General features: G+C 42.9%; 1 protein-coding gene across 1 annotated transcript in view; it reads left to right on the top strand.

Annotated features, from left to right (window-relative positions):
* Positions 1-14,226, top strand: part of EML4 (EMAP like 4) — a 96,495-nt gene that overhangs the window by 55,434 nt on the left and 26,835 nt on the right. The window contains exons 4-5 of the mRNA XM_049784297.1: positions 4,400-4,528; positions 5,014-5,039. Of these exons, the coding sequence (XP_049640254.1) occupies positions 4,400-4,528; positions 5,014-5,039 (155 nt within the window). The remainder of the gene's footprint in view (positions 1-4,399; positions 4,529-5,013; positions 5,040-14,226) is intronic.

Consider the following 14,226-nt stretch of genomic DNA (forward strand, 5'->3'; position numbering starts at 1 on the left):
CAGGAGTAACCCCTGAGTGCCGCCGGGTATGACCCAAAATTAAAAAAAAAAAAAAGAAGTGTAGATGCGGGGCCGGAGAGATAGCATAGAGGTAGGGTATTTGCCTTGCATGAAGAAGGATGGTGGTTCGAATCCCGGCATCCCATCCCATCTCATATGGTCCCCCAAGCCTACCAGGAGCGATTTCTGAGCGCAGAGCTCGGAGTAACCCCTGAGCACTGCTGGGTGTGATCCAAAAACCAAAAAAAAAAAAAAAAGTGTAGATGTGGGGTGACTAGAGCAATGTACAGCAGGTAGGATGTTTGCCTTGCACTAGATTGACCCAGGTTTGGTCTCCAGCACCCCTAGCAGTAATTCCTGAGTATAGAGCCAGGAGTAATCCCTTAGCAATGCTGGTGTGGCCCCAAAACTACAACAATAATAAAGAAGTGTATACGACAGTGTTGAGCTTTGCATCAGGACCCAGATTCAGTCCCCAGCACTACACAGACCCTGAGTACCACAAGGGGAAGCCAAAAAGGAGAAAACGACATGTGATAGTTGATCGTTTTCTCTCCTTTCAAACTTCTAAACCATTTGTCATAGTGTTTGTGCTCTCTAAGGATCTGTGTCAGTACAACTAGCTGTATGGTTCAGAAATCGTAAGAATTGAATTGGGGGGGGGGGCGACTCACAACCAGTACTGCTCAGGAGTTACTCCTGGCTTTGTGCTCAGAAGTCGCTCCTGGCAGACTCGGCGGACCATATGGGATGCCGGAATTCGAACCGGGCTTTGTCCTGTGTTGGCCGACTGCAAGGCAAACACCTTACCAATGTACTATCGCTCTGGCCCTGATGCAGAAGTAGCTTAAAGCTTTTATTCTAACATGGATGCTAGAATTGTTGTTTTTAATGAAATGTCTTCCATCCCTTTACTGCATGCATCTCTGATTCTTTGTTGACTCTCTTGCATGAAATACAATCATAATATCTTCTGAAATTTTAATTTTTTTTTAATATTTTATTTGTTTTTATTATATTTTGGCTTGGAGAACTATATCTCACTGCTCAGAGCTGACTCCTATGCTAGGACTCCAACATGCCTTACCTGATGTACTATCTCTCTGGCCCATAGTTTTATCCTTTAAAGTAGAGCAAGAATTTTGAAATTCTAGGCCTGGGAGATAGAGCACATGCTGTATCTAGGAGGCCCATGTTCGATCCCTGCGACCACCTGAGTTCTTCTGGGAGCTGCCCAAAAATCAAAATAAAATAAATGTAAAACTCTTGTAAATACAAATCTACTTCTTCCCCACTACCCCCATTTTTCTAGTTAATCACCTACACAAAATCGAACAGAATTTTTTTAATAACTAATTTTTATGGAGTCTTCCCAGAATATTTAAATTAGTTTTTCTAGAAATTGCAGTATTTTTCCTTCGTGTGTTTCTCAGTTTGAGTATGGCACGTGTGAAATTGGTTTGCATACTAAAACAGCAAGAATAGCAGACTTGGAGGAAAACATTTAACTCTCAGTCTACTTAAAATTCAACTGGCAGCAGAAGTAGATGGAAAAATGGGAACTAGAGATGAGCTTAAAGCATGAACATGTAAGGTGCCTTGGGCATCAGTCATGAGTCTACAGAGATGCTGCAAGTGCTACTGTGGTCTTGTTTAGGAAGACTGGCACAGTTAGCAGCACTTTTCCCCCAAATCTGCTGAGGTCGCAACATGCTTATGAGCCAATATGCTCTTAGGATTGAACATCAGAGGATATATTACTGCGGAGTTATTATCAATTCTTCCCTGACCATTTTAGAGACGTCTTTTCATTGTTGAACAAAATGTGTGATTTGTATGATTTCAAGGGTTTGATTTAATATTAACTTTCCCATTGTTTTATATATAGCTTTTAAATTTGTTTAAATATGTGTTGTTCCATGTTATACTTTATTTTACAGTGGTACAGAAAAAAAGAAAGAAAAACCACCGGTACAGAGAGAAAAAAAAGAGGAATCTCATTCTAATGATCAAAGTCCACAAATGCGAGCATCACCTTCTCCCCAGCCCTCTTCACAGACTCACCAAATACACAGACAAATCCAAGAGAGCAAGAATTCTACTCCCACCAAAAGGTTTTCACTGTCCCCAAGTACAGAGCTAGGGAATGGTTGTAATGATGCCTGAATTCACTTGAGGAAAGTTGGCTGGCCATGGAGTCCAAGAGATAAGCCTAATGGCTGTTTTTCCCTCTTCTGTATTACTGCACATTCATATTTTAGCACATCAAAGAATAAAAATTTGATGCCATTTATCTGTTAAAACTGGGGGCAAGGAGAAAAACTAAAGAATTTGATGAAAGCAAGTTAGAAGTAATCTACTTCGAAACTGAAATAATGTCTTCAGAACAAATTCTGTCTTTAATTTCTACATGGCAAGCACAAGTTTTTATCCATGGATAGAAAATTACTGTGTGTGATTATCTTCCCCATATTTAGGATCATTACAACCTATTACTTGCAAAGGCCTTTCTCAGCAAATGGCTCTTCGCTGTGGCTGCATCTCCACTGCAGTTCTGGGTTTCGGGAGGAAACATCCGTTCTTGCTTGCCTGGAGAAATGAATCCATTTCACCTGGTTTTCTCTCTGCTTAAAGGCTTGCTGGAGGGTTTCTCTCTGTCCGCAGTAATATTCCACAATTAAGAGAAGTGGAGAGGGCCAAGATATTCCAACAATGTGGAACCCTTCATGGGGGATCTAAGCCTGCAGGCCTATAGCTGCCTTATCGAAGAATTCAGTCCACTGAATTCCACTGGTCTGCTTTACAAATGCCTGACCAGACTGAGTTAATGTCTGCATATTTTATCTCTAAAACTTCTAGTAAATGCCAGGGTCTTATAGAGCATTCCCAGATCTGGCTAGCATTTTAGTAAAACAAATCACAGCCAATCCTGAAAGATTTTTCACTTCAAATCTCTGACGGAAGTTTGGGAAAACAGAACACCCTTCACTTGATCCGTGCATGTTTAACATCTAAATGTGCTTTGTCTGTGTGTCTCAGATTCTTACACTTTCTAAATGGTTTGTAATTCTGCCTGGAGTTTTTAATTCACATAGGTATTTTTTTGGATATAGCTTATTATTGTTGCAACTTTGGATTCTTTATGGTTATAGGTGGCTTTTCAAAATAACCCGTCTCTTTAAGGTTCTAATTGGACTGGGCATCATCTTTGTCCCAGGTATTTTTTTCCCAGCTTCTTTAGGTCTCCTGGAAATGTGCTTGAATTCTAAATTGCTCTCTGGATATACTATTTCAAGAGGTATTAAAGACCGGATGAGTTGTGGGATAGTAGCAATGCAGCTGAAATAATTTATCAATTTTTTAAGCATCATACATCAGTGGCATCAGTATGGATACTATGTTTCTAGTCATGTATGTTAAAGTCCTTGAAGCATATAAGTGATTTTATTTTTATAGTTCCATACACTTTACCTTTTTTTGGTTTTTGGTTTTTGGGTCACACCCAGCAGCACTCAGGAATTACTCCCGGCTCTACACTCAGAAATCACTCCTGACAGGCTCGGGGGACCCTATGGGATGCCGGGATTTGAACCATCATCCTTCTGCATGCAAGGCAAATGCCCTATCTCCGTGCTATCTCTGGCCTCACTCTTTTTATAGTTCCATTTGGTCATTGTACCATGTCTAATTTAATTGTGAAGAAATAAGTGACATTAACAGTTTTTAATAGCATGAAAGTGTATTGCTTTTCATATATTAGGGGAAATGCTACTCTGATGTAAGCAAATGATTTTTCTGTTACCAACAATAGTTTTTTCTTTAAGTTTTTTTGTTTTTTTTTTTTTTTTGGTTTTGTTCGGTTTTTTTGTTTTTTTTTTTTTTTTTTTTTTTTTGTTTTTTGGGCCACACCCATTTGATGCTCGGGGTTACTTCTGGCTAAGCGCTCAGAAATTGCCCCCTGGCTTGGGAGACCATATGGGACACCGGGGGATCGAACCGCGGTCCTTCCTTGGCTAGCGCTTGCAAGGCAGACACCTTACCTCTAGCGCCACCTCATCGGCCCCTCTTTTAGTTTTTTATTTATTTATTTTTTATTTTCCCCCCTGCATAGGCATATTAACTATTGGGGGTATTATAGAGGTTAGTTTTTATTTTAAATCAAGTAGCATTCTCATAAATTCTTGGAACTGCAATGAATGAAAATTATAAGCCAGACTTGGAAATTGCCTTGTTAAACTCCTTTACTCATCCGGGCAAAGCCTTTCAACTAATCCTCCTTCTCTTTTCTGGATTACCTTTAAGGAAATGTTAGCTGCTGCTTTTGTATTCTGTTTAAATTGTCTCTGAGTTTCTGCTGTTTGTAGAATTGTGTTCTCAGAAGTGAATCTGTTTCTTTCAGCATTAAACGACCATCAACAGCTGAAAAGTTACATAATTCATGGGAAAATTCAGATGATGGTCGTAATAAGTTACTGAAGACTGTTCCAACAGCAAAATTAATATCAAAGATTATAAAAAACATAGACAAGTAAGTATTATACTACTTTAGCTTTCTCTGAAAAAGAAATAATTCTTTCACTATCATGTTTATAACTAAATTTTACTTACCTGGTGTAAGTCATTTAAAATTCGATATTCTAAAAATTTTTTTTTCTTCTAAGTTATTTCCCATGTGCTAAAGTTAGCATGATTTTCTGCTAAGGCTCATCTCAAATACTGTATCTTGAGCCCATAAGATTTTATATTACTCATAAATTTCTATTTAATATAGGGGATCTTAAGGAATATGTATTCATTGCTTATCAAAATAGATGTAGATAGCTAGATCGGTAAAATATCTTTATATCAATAAAAAACCTGTGAAACTAAAAACAAATTACTGATACCTGAATTTCACTTTTAGAGATTCATCTGGGGTATGGCTAGACATTGAAGCTCTTAAATTTATTTATGTGATTCTAAAGGTCAGCCAAATTAAATTGTAAAATAAATATCTTTGAATTCCTTTTGTAGGCACAAAGATGTTATCGTCAACCAAGGTAAATTTAAAATATTTCTTTGTTCTGTCAGTTTAATTTTTTCCAAGTTGATAATTTTTTTAAAGTACACCGAAGTATACTCAGTAGTAATCAAAGGGAAATACATTTGTATAGTTTTGTGAAATGCCCAGTTTTCATTGTAAGATGTGTCATTTTTGTCTCAGCCAGCAAATGTTAACCTGTGAAAAAAAAACAACCAAGTAAGACTAAGTTACCCAGTTGATTGCCTTCTAAAGTAATTTTTTCCTGGGTGTCTTAATTGGCTTTTTGTTACTTACACTCCCCAACCTTTCCTATTAATAATGGCCAGATCTAGATCATTTGAACCTGTACATCCACCTACTTTTCTAAAAAATTACCTTATTTCCATGAGAGCTGATGATTCAAGTTCAACAGTATAAATAAATGCAGCATTATAAAGAAGTACTTCTTGTGCCAGGGGCACGGAATGATACGGTGCTTGCCTGGCACAAGGCCAACCAAGATTTGAATCCCTGACATCTCATATGGTCCCCAGCCAGGAGTAAGTAATTCCTGAGCATCACAAAACAGAAAGGACTGAAGGGAATTACTTACCTTTTAGGTTGTAGAAAAACCATTTAAAAGATTGATCAGTTTCAACTCCGCTTCCTGTCTTGTCAATTTCTTTCTTTTTTTGGTTTTTGGGCCACACCCCGTGACCCTCGGGGTTACTCCTGGCTTTGCGCTCAGAAGTCGCTCCTGGCTTGGGGGACCATATAGGAAGCAAGGGGATCGAAGTAGTCCGTCCTATGCAAGCACTTACCTCTAGCGCCACCATACCGGGCCCCCCTGTCTTGCCAATTTCATTGCAAATAGTCACTTGTTTCTTAAAGCTCAGGCTGAACATAGAGGAGTCTTAACAAATCCATTTTCTCTTTAAATTTTCTTGTATCGTGATTATGATTGTGATTGTTGACTGTGTGCTACTGTTGACTTGCCCTGACCATGGGAGGAGAGTAGATGCTGTCTATGTTAAACCGAAGAGGAGATATGTCCTGTCTAGCATTCATTGATCTCCATCTGTCTCCATCAGTGAATCGGAGCCTGCTCTTCAAAACGAGAGCCTGTCCTTTCTTTGTGTGCTCTTGACAGCTCTTTCCTGTATTCAGTTACTTTTATTTTAAAGGTATTTCAAATTAATCAGCTAAAATGTGATTGAATTAACTTGATTTCTATGGATTTTTGTTTTCTTTAACTCCAGTTTAAAAATAAATTTAGTGGTAGTTTTATTTAAATAATTTGTTTTGAAGTGAAATTGAATATTATTGACATTCTTTAGGTAGGTCTTAACTTTTTTTCCCCTTTATAATTAAGTATATAAATGAATGTTTTAAACATTTTAAGGATAAATTAAAATTCCATTTATAAAGACTGTCCTTATTTTTTTAATAATTCTTCAGTTTATTTTTTTCTTTTCTTTTTCTTCTTTCTTTCTCTTATTTTATTTTATTTTATTTTATTTTTTGGCTTTTGGGCCACACCCAGCGGTGCTCAGGGGTTATTCCTGGCTGTCTGCTCAGAAATAGCACCTGGCAGGCACGGGGGACTATATGGGACACCAGGATTCGAACCTTTGGTCCTGGATCGGCTGCTTGCAAGGCAAACACCGCTGTGCTATCTCTCCGGGCCCAGACTGTCCTTATTTTATGTCACAGCACATGTTTGAAATGGAGACTTTGAGACTTAAGGACCCAAGCCAGGGCTTTGGCCTTGCAGTGTCCAGGTATTTGGTCCTGGCTCTTCAACGATGTCCAGCCCAGGGCTTCTTTTGTAGGCAGACAGTCCTGTCTCTGGCCTCACCCCATGACTGCTGAGGAATAAAAGCACAGGCACAGGGAATGATTTTAAGTAGGAAACACTGTGACCGGAGCAATATCACAGTGGGGCAGGCGCTTGCCTTGCCCACAGCCAACCCAGATTTTATCCCCAGAATTCCATATGGTCCTCTGAAGGATTCTTGCTTGCCAAGGCAGGAGTAATCCCTGACCATCACTGGGTATGGCCCAGAAAACAAAAATCACCCACTTCCCCAGAAAAGGGCAGCACTATTTAAAGAGCTACGCTAATTTGCTAAAGAGCATAATTTTTTTTTAATTCATATTGTAGGAAGAAGGAAAGCTGTCATCTCCCAGATTGTGCCTTGTTCCTGGGAAGTAAAGGGGTCCTTTAGGATGCTTTAATGACCCCTATAATGACTTGGGGGTTATTATAGAAGTGGGCAATTTGTAAGAACATCCAGGTAAATGGTGAACCATGTATTATTAAATATGCCTACCTGGCACGAGAGAGGCTGATTGTGAAGGTTCTTCTCAGAACAAACCTTACAGTCCCCCTGCACTAGGGCCACTGTGTCTTCTGTGACCAGTGCGGGGTGGACAAGAAAAGGAGCGGGTGATGGGCTGTGCGCAGGCTTTTCACCAGGAGGGTTTGTGCTGCTGTCAGGGAGAAAAGGACACAGTGAAAAGCTGGGAAAGTACCCAAGTTAGTGGTGTGTGGCCAACCCCGATTTCACCCCAACACTGTAGAGATCGCCCATCCTTGAAAAGTCTAACCCTAACCCTCCCTCCTTCCCTCCTTTCCTTCCTTCCTTCCTTCCTTCCTTCCTTCCTTCCTTCCTTCCTTCCTTCCTTCCTTCCTTCCTTCCTTCCTTACTTACTTACTTTCTTTTCTTTCTTCTTTCTTTCTTTCTTTCTTTCTTTCTTTCTTTCTTTCTTTCTTTCTTTCTTTCTCTCCTTCCTTCCTTCCTCCTTCCTCCTTCCTTCCTCCCTCCCTCCCTTTCTCCCTCCCTCCTTCCTTCCTCCTTCCTTCCTCCCTCCCTCCCTCCCTCCTTCCTTTCTTCCTTCCTCCCTCCCTCCCTTCTTTCCTCCCTTTTCTTTCTCTCTTTCTTTCTCTCTTTCTCTCTTTCTCTTTCTTTCTTTCTTTCTTTCTTTCTTTCTCTTTCTTTCTTTCTTTCTTTCTTTCTTTCTTTCTTTCTTTCTTTCTTTCTTTCTTTCTTTCTTTCTTTCTTTCTTTCTCTCCTTCCTTCCTTCCTCGCTCCCTCCCTTTCTCTCTCCCTCCCTCCTTCCTCCTTCCCTCCCTCCTTCCTTCCTTCCTTCCTTCCTTCCTTCCTTCCTTCCTGCCTTTCTTTCTTTTCTTTCTTTCTTTCTTTCTTTCTTTCTTTCTTTCTTTCTTTCTTTCTTTCTTTCTTTCTTTCTTTCTTTCTTTCTCTCCTTCCTTCCTTCCTCCTTCCTTCCTCCTTCCTTCCTCCCTCCCTCCCTTTCTCCCTCCCTCCTTCCTTCCTCCTTCCTTCCTCCCTCCCTCCCTCCTCCTTCCCTCCTCCCTCCGTCCTCCCTCCCTTCCTTCCTTCCTTCCTTCCTTTTTCCTTCCTTCCTTCCTTCCTTCCTCCCTTCCTTCCTTCCTTCCTTCCTTCCTTCCTTCCTTCCTTCCTTCCTTCCTTCCTTCCTTCCTTCCTTTCTCATGTCACACCCGGCAGCACTCAGAATGCTCAGAAATCACACCTGGCAGGCTCGGGGGACCATATGGGATGCTGGGATTCGAACTACCGTCCTTCTGCACGCAAGGCAAACGCCCTACCTCCATGTTATCTCTCCGGCCCCAGTCTTTTCTTTCTTAAGCATGGAACCAGGAGTAAGCCCTGACTGAGCATCCCTGAGTGTGTCCCAAATCTTCCCCTGTTCTCCCCCAAAGTGCAAGATGAACTTGGTAATCAGGGGACTGACACTTAGTGGGGAAAGGGAAGTACACAGTGTCCTGAAAGAGCCAGAATTGTGCTTGAGACCTCTGTGGGGTCTAAGGTAACTAAACCCCAGCTGAGTTGTAGGCTGAGCAGACCCAGGACTCCTTTTGCCAAAGGAGTTCTTTCTTCAAGAAGCATTGTCGGAGCTGGAGAGATAGCATGGAGGTAAGGTTTTTGCCTTACATGTAGAAGGACGGTGATTTGAATCTCAGCATCCCATAGGGTCCCCCGTGCCGGGCAATTTCTGAGTGCAGAGCCAGGAGTAACACCTGAGCACTGCCGGTGTGACCCAAAAAAAAAAAGAAGAAGAAGAAGCATTGCCTGGTCAGTTTTTCCCCTTGGTACTGAGTGAGCTTGGACCTCTGCTTTATCACATGTGGTCAGTCCTGTACTCACCATCTTAAAGACTTGGCAGCCCCCTGAGAACTCATTCAGCAGGTAGAGGAGAGGACAGGCCTCCCTGGCCTCAGGGTGTTCCTTCAACATTTTCCAGGGCCTGTGGTGCCTTTCTGATCTCTCAGCCTCAGCTGTGTATGCGCTCATCCCTCTCACTGTGTCTCTTTACGTCCATTTTGGGGAGCAGGAGTCTGGCTCACCTACTAGAAGGGCATAAGAGCGTACAGTGGGGACTGAGCAGAAAGGGCAGAGGCAGCTAGAGCCCAGAATAGGTTCTTCCCTTGTTGTCACTCAACTGGCACCGAAACTGCAATTTCAGCATTTAGAAAGGAGTCGCAAGTGTCCAGTCTGTCAGAGTGGACAAACAGGAAACCAAACACTGCACTTCCGAATATCAGACTCGCTTCTAAATGTGGATATGGGCCCCTGTTTATTGTTTGGGGACCACACACAGCTATTTGGGGGCTGCTTCCCGTTCAGTTCTTGGGGTTGCTCTGATCAGTGTTCTGGGGACTATGGTGCCAGGGTCCCAGATTATAAAGCATGTGTCTAACTTTAGAGTGAGCTTCCAGCCCTAGTGACCCATTTTTAAGTCCGTTATGTGACTGTCCTTGAGTCCCTGGGTTTGCGTTTTATCCACAGTCTCTGTAGACTCCTGTAAGCTCTGTGACAGCTTCTCAGTGTCACTGTGATGGTTCACATTTGACTTCCAGGCTGCCCAAACTTTTCGAATATGACCACTTAGACTTCTAAGAACACTTATTCTTGGCATCTTAATTTCCCACTGAGAGAAGCAGACCATAGACTTTTTTGTTTTGTTTTGTTTTTGGGTCACACCCCCGGCATTGCTCAGGGGTTACTCCTGGCTGTCTGCTCAGAAATAGCTCCTGGCAGGCACGGGGGACCCTATGGGACACCGGGATTCGAACCAACCACCTTTGGTCCTGGATCGGCTGCTTGCAAGGCAAACGCCGCTGTGCTATCTCTCCCCTATGGCCCGTGACCATAGACTTTTTAACCATACCTGTATCTTCACAGCCACAGGCATTACATTTAAAAAAAAAATCTAAACTAGATAATACAGTTAACCAGAAATTCTCTGTTCTTCAGATGTGCCATCTGAGATGAGATATCATAGTCAGAAATCCATTCTGTTCAGATATAAATATTTTAAAATTTAGAAAGCATTTTATTCTGTTCAGAAACACGTGCAAATAATATAGCCAGCACACATACTCTCCTCTCCAAGGTGTATTACGGTTTTATGTTTGGTTTTATTTGATTTGGGTTGTTTCTTGAGGGGTAGATTTTTGCTTTTATGTTCAGGAGAGAATATGGGATGCTGTGAATTTAACCCGGGTTGCCTACATACAAGGCAAGCACCCTTCCTGCTGTGCTGTCACTCAAGCCTCATGTTTCTTTTTGTTATTTGTTTTTAGTTTTGGGGTCACACACAGAGGGACTCCGGGATTGCTCCTGATGGGACTTGGAACTATACTCGGTGCTAGAGATAGAATATGGGTCAGCTGCTTGTGAGGCAAGCCACCTTACCCCTTGTGTACATTCATTGTTCCTATGGTGTCTCTTAGTGTTCCGACTACAGTTAATTAAAAAAGAACTAGAGGGAATTTAACATCTGAAGTGGTTTTTGGTTTGGGGACTTTTGTTTTTGTTTTTGTTTTTTTTGGTTTTTGGGTCACCCAAGGTGACGCACAGATATTACTCCTAGCTGTGTGCTCAGAAACCGCTCCTAGCCGGAGAGATAGCATGGAGGTAAGGTGTTTGCCTTGCATGCAGAAGGTCGGTGGTTCGAATCCCGGCATCCCATATGGTCCCCTGAGCCTGCCAGGAGCGATTTCTGAGCGTAGAGCCAGGAGTAATCCCTGAGCACTCCCAGGTGTGACCCAAAAAAAAACAAAAAATAAGAAAAGAAAGAAAAGAAAGAGCTATTGGGGCCGGGCGGTGGCGCAAGAGGTAAGGTGCCTGCCTTCTCTGCGCTAGCCTTGGACGGATCACAGTTCGATCCCCCCCGGCGTCCCATATGGTCCCCCAAGCCAGGAGCAACTTCTGAGCACATAGCCAGGAGTAACCCCTGAGCGTTACCAGGTGTGGCCCAAAAACAAAAAACAAAAAAAAAACAAAAAACAAAAAAAAAAGAAACCGCTCCTGGCTTGAGGGACCATATGGGATTCTGGGGAATCAAACCATGATCTGTCCTAGGTTAGCGTGTGCAAGGCATATCCTACTGCTTGCACCACAGCTCCGGCCCCAATTTTTGGGGATTATTTTTGGGAACGTGTAGGAGGGGGATGGTTTCAGGCCACAGATGTCTGTGCTCAGGGCTCTCTCCTGGGTCTCAGGGATCATTCATGGTGGAGCTTGGAGAACTATGTGGGGGTGCCTGGGATTAAACATCAACTAACTGCTTTTTTGTTTGTGTGTTTTTGGGCTACACCGGTGATGCTCAGGGGTTGTTATTCCTGGCTCTGCGCTCAGAAATTGCTCCTGGCTTGGGGGACCATATGGGATGCCGGGAGATTGAACCACTGTTGGTCCTAGGTTAGCGCATGCAAGGCAAATGTCTTACTGCTTGTGCCACCGCTCTGGTGCCAATCAGCGAACTCCTTTTTTTTGTTTTGTTTTTGGGTCAAACCCAGCAGTGCTCAGGGGTGACTCATGGCTGTACACTCTTACTTCCATGCTATCTCTCCGGCCTCCAGCCAACTGCTTTTTTTTTTTTTTTTTTTTTTTTTTTTTGGGTTTTTGGGCCACATCCGGCGTTGCTCAGGGGTTGCTCCCGGCAGGCACGGGGGACCATATGGGACACTGGGATTCGAACCAACCACCTTTGGTCCTGGATCAGCTGCTTGCAAGGCAAATGCCGCTGTGCTATCTCTCCAGGCTCCCAGCCAACTGCTTTTAAGGCAAGCACTCCACCCACTGTCCTATAATTCCAACCCCGAACATCTGAAGGTTTTTAAAATTGTTTCTTATTGGGGCTGGAGAGATAGCATGGAGGTAAGGCATTTGCCTTGCATGCAGAAGGACGGTGGTTTGAACCCAGCATCCCATATGGTCCCCAGAGCCTGCCGAGGGTGATTTCTGAGCTCAGAGCCAGGAGTAGCCCCTAAGTGCTGCCAGGTGTGACCCAAAAACAAACAAACAAAAAAATTGTTTCTTATTATAAGTAATTGACTTGCTATATTCCGATAAATGAAATATCTTCATTTAGTGCTTAGCATAGCTTTTCTGGAGAGATTAATGGATCGTTTGAGAGAAAATTTTGGGGAGGTTGGGCCCTACACCAAGCGTGCTGAAGACTCACTTCTGGCTTTGCACTCGGGTCACTCTTGGCAGGCTCAGGGGACCATTATGTTGTGTCAGGGATTGAGCCTAGGTCAGCCACATATAGAACAAGCACCTTACCCCATGTACAATTGCTCTGGCCTTTAGGGCATTTTCTTTTTCGTTTGTTTTTGTTTTGGGGTCATACTTGGGTTACTCCTGGCTCTGCACTTAGGCTTCGCACCTGGCAGGCTCAGGGAACCATATGGGAGGCCAGGAATCGAACCCAGGTCAGCTGCATACAAGGCAAACATCTTACCACTGTGTTCACTCTCAGGCCCCTGTAGGGACTCTTCAAAGCACCACTGGGCGGGTAACTTGGAGGGGTAAAGCTGTGTCAGCCTTGCGCTGCCTTGCATGCCTGGCCCTGAGCCATCGGGCAGTGCTTGACACACACTGTTGGGATCCATTTTCCAAAAGAGCTTTTTCAGCCATATAATTTATAATTCAGAAGCAGACCCTGTATCTGGTATTTTCAAGTAACTGTGGCACATAGGCAACGGTGAAGAGAAATCTGGAGGAGTGTTCCATTTCAGAAGGTACTTAATTACAAGTTGACTTATCACTATAATTAGTGTGAGCTGATTAGCAGTTGCATACTGACTGGTTTTATCACTGTGATAAATTCAGAGGTTTGTGTCTTTTTTCATTGTTGTGCCCCCAAATTTCCTAGTCCCACAATGTAATTCATTAAGAGCTAATCAACCTTAACAGCCTTTAGAACTCTGCCTCTAGGACAAAGTCAAGATACTATTGTGATATACAGGCAGGGTTCTCAGGTTCTCGGTCTCCTATGCTCCATCCTGGCAGTAAACCTGCATAAACAATATGACAGACTTCTGACTGGGCTTATTTTAAAGCTCAGATAAAGGCAATTAGATTATATTCTTCTAAATCCCTTCCTCTTTATAAAACATATTTTAACCTTTTTATTTGTTGTTTTGTTTTGGGGTCACACCCAGCAACGCTCAGGGGTTACTCCTGGCTCCATGCTCAGAAATCACTTCTGGCAGGCTCGGGGGACCATATAGGATGCCGGAATTCGAACCACCGTCCTTCTGCATGAAAGGCAAACGCCTTACCTCCATGCTATCTCTCCGGCCCCACAGTCTTGCCTTTTATATTAAACAGTTCCTGCTGTATCATTAATTGGATTCTATTAATACTGGAGCATTGGTTAGTGAGTGGTGGTAGTGTTGGGGTTTGCCAGACCAGGGTCTGCCCCAGTGCTGAGAGAGTATGCTTCCATCATGTTGTATTGTTTCCCTTTCACTCCCAGAAGTCACTGATACAATGCCTAGTTATGCCCCTGCTTTCTAGCATCCACACTACCATTCAGAGCAGAATCTCGGACTTGACTCATCTGTCCCCTTTGAAGAAAAAGCCCTCAACGTTCCCCCTTCTATCTTCTTGAAACAAGCAGAAAGTGCCCTCTAAATGCACTTGAGAGCACTCACGTATGTGGGGGTTGGGGAGTAGGATCACTTACTTTGGGAAAGACCTACTAGGAGCTGCTTTGCTTGGTTTATTTTTTATTTGGAAAGCATTTAGGATAGTCACCTGATCCAAAAATCCTGGGAGGAATTCTATAGGATAGCATATCTGTCCTTAGGAATTGTAATCTTGGGACCAGAGAGAACACAGTGGGTAGCCACTTGCCCTGTGCCCAGCTGACCTGGGTACAATCCC

This window comes from Suncus etruscus, chromosome 12 (genome assembly GCF_024139225.1).
Source record: "Suncus etruscus isolate mSunEtr1 chromosome 12, mSunEtr1.pri.cur, whole genome shotgun sequence".
Lineage (NCBI taxonomy): Eukaryota > Metazoa > Chordata > Mammalia > Eulipotyphla > Soricidae > Suncus > Suncus etruscus.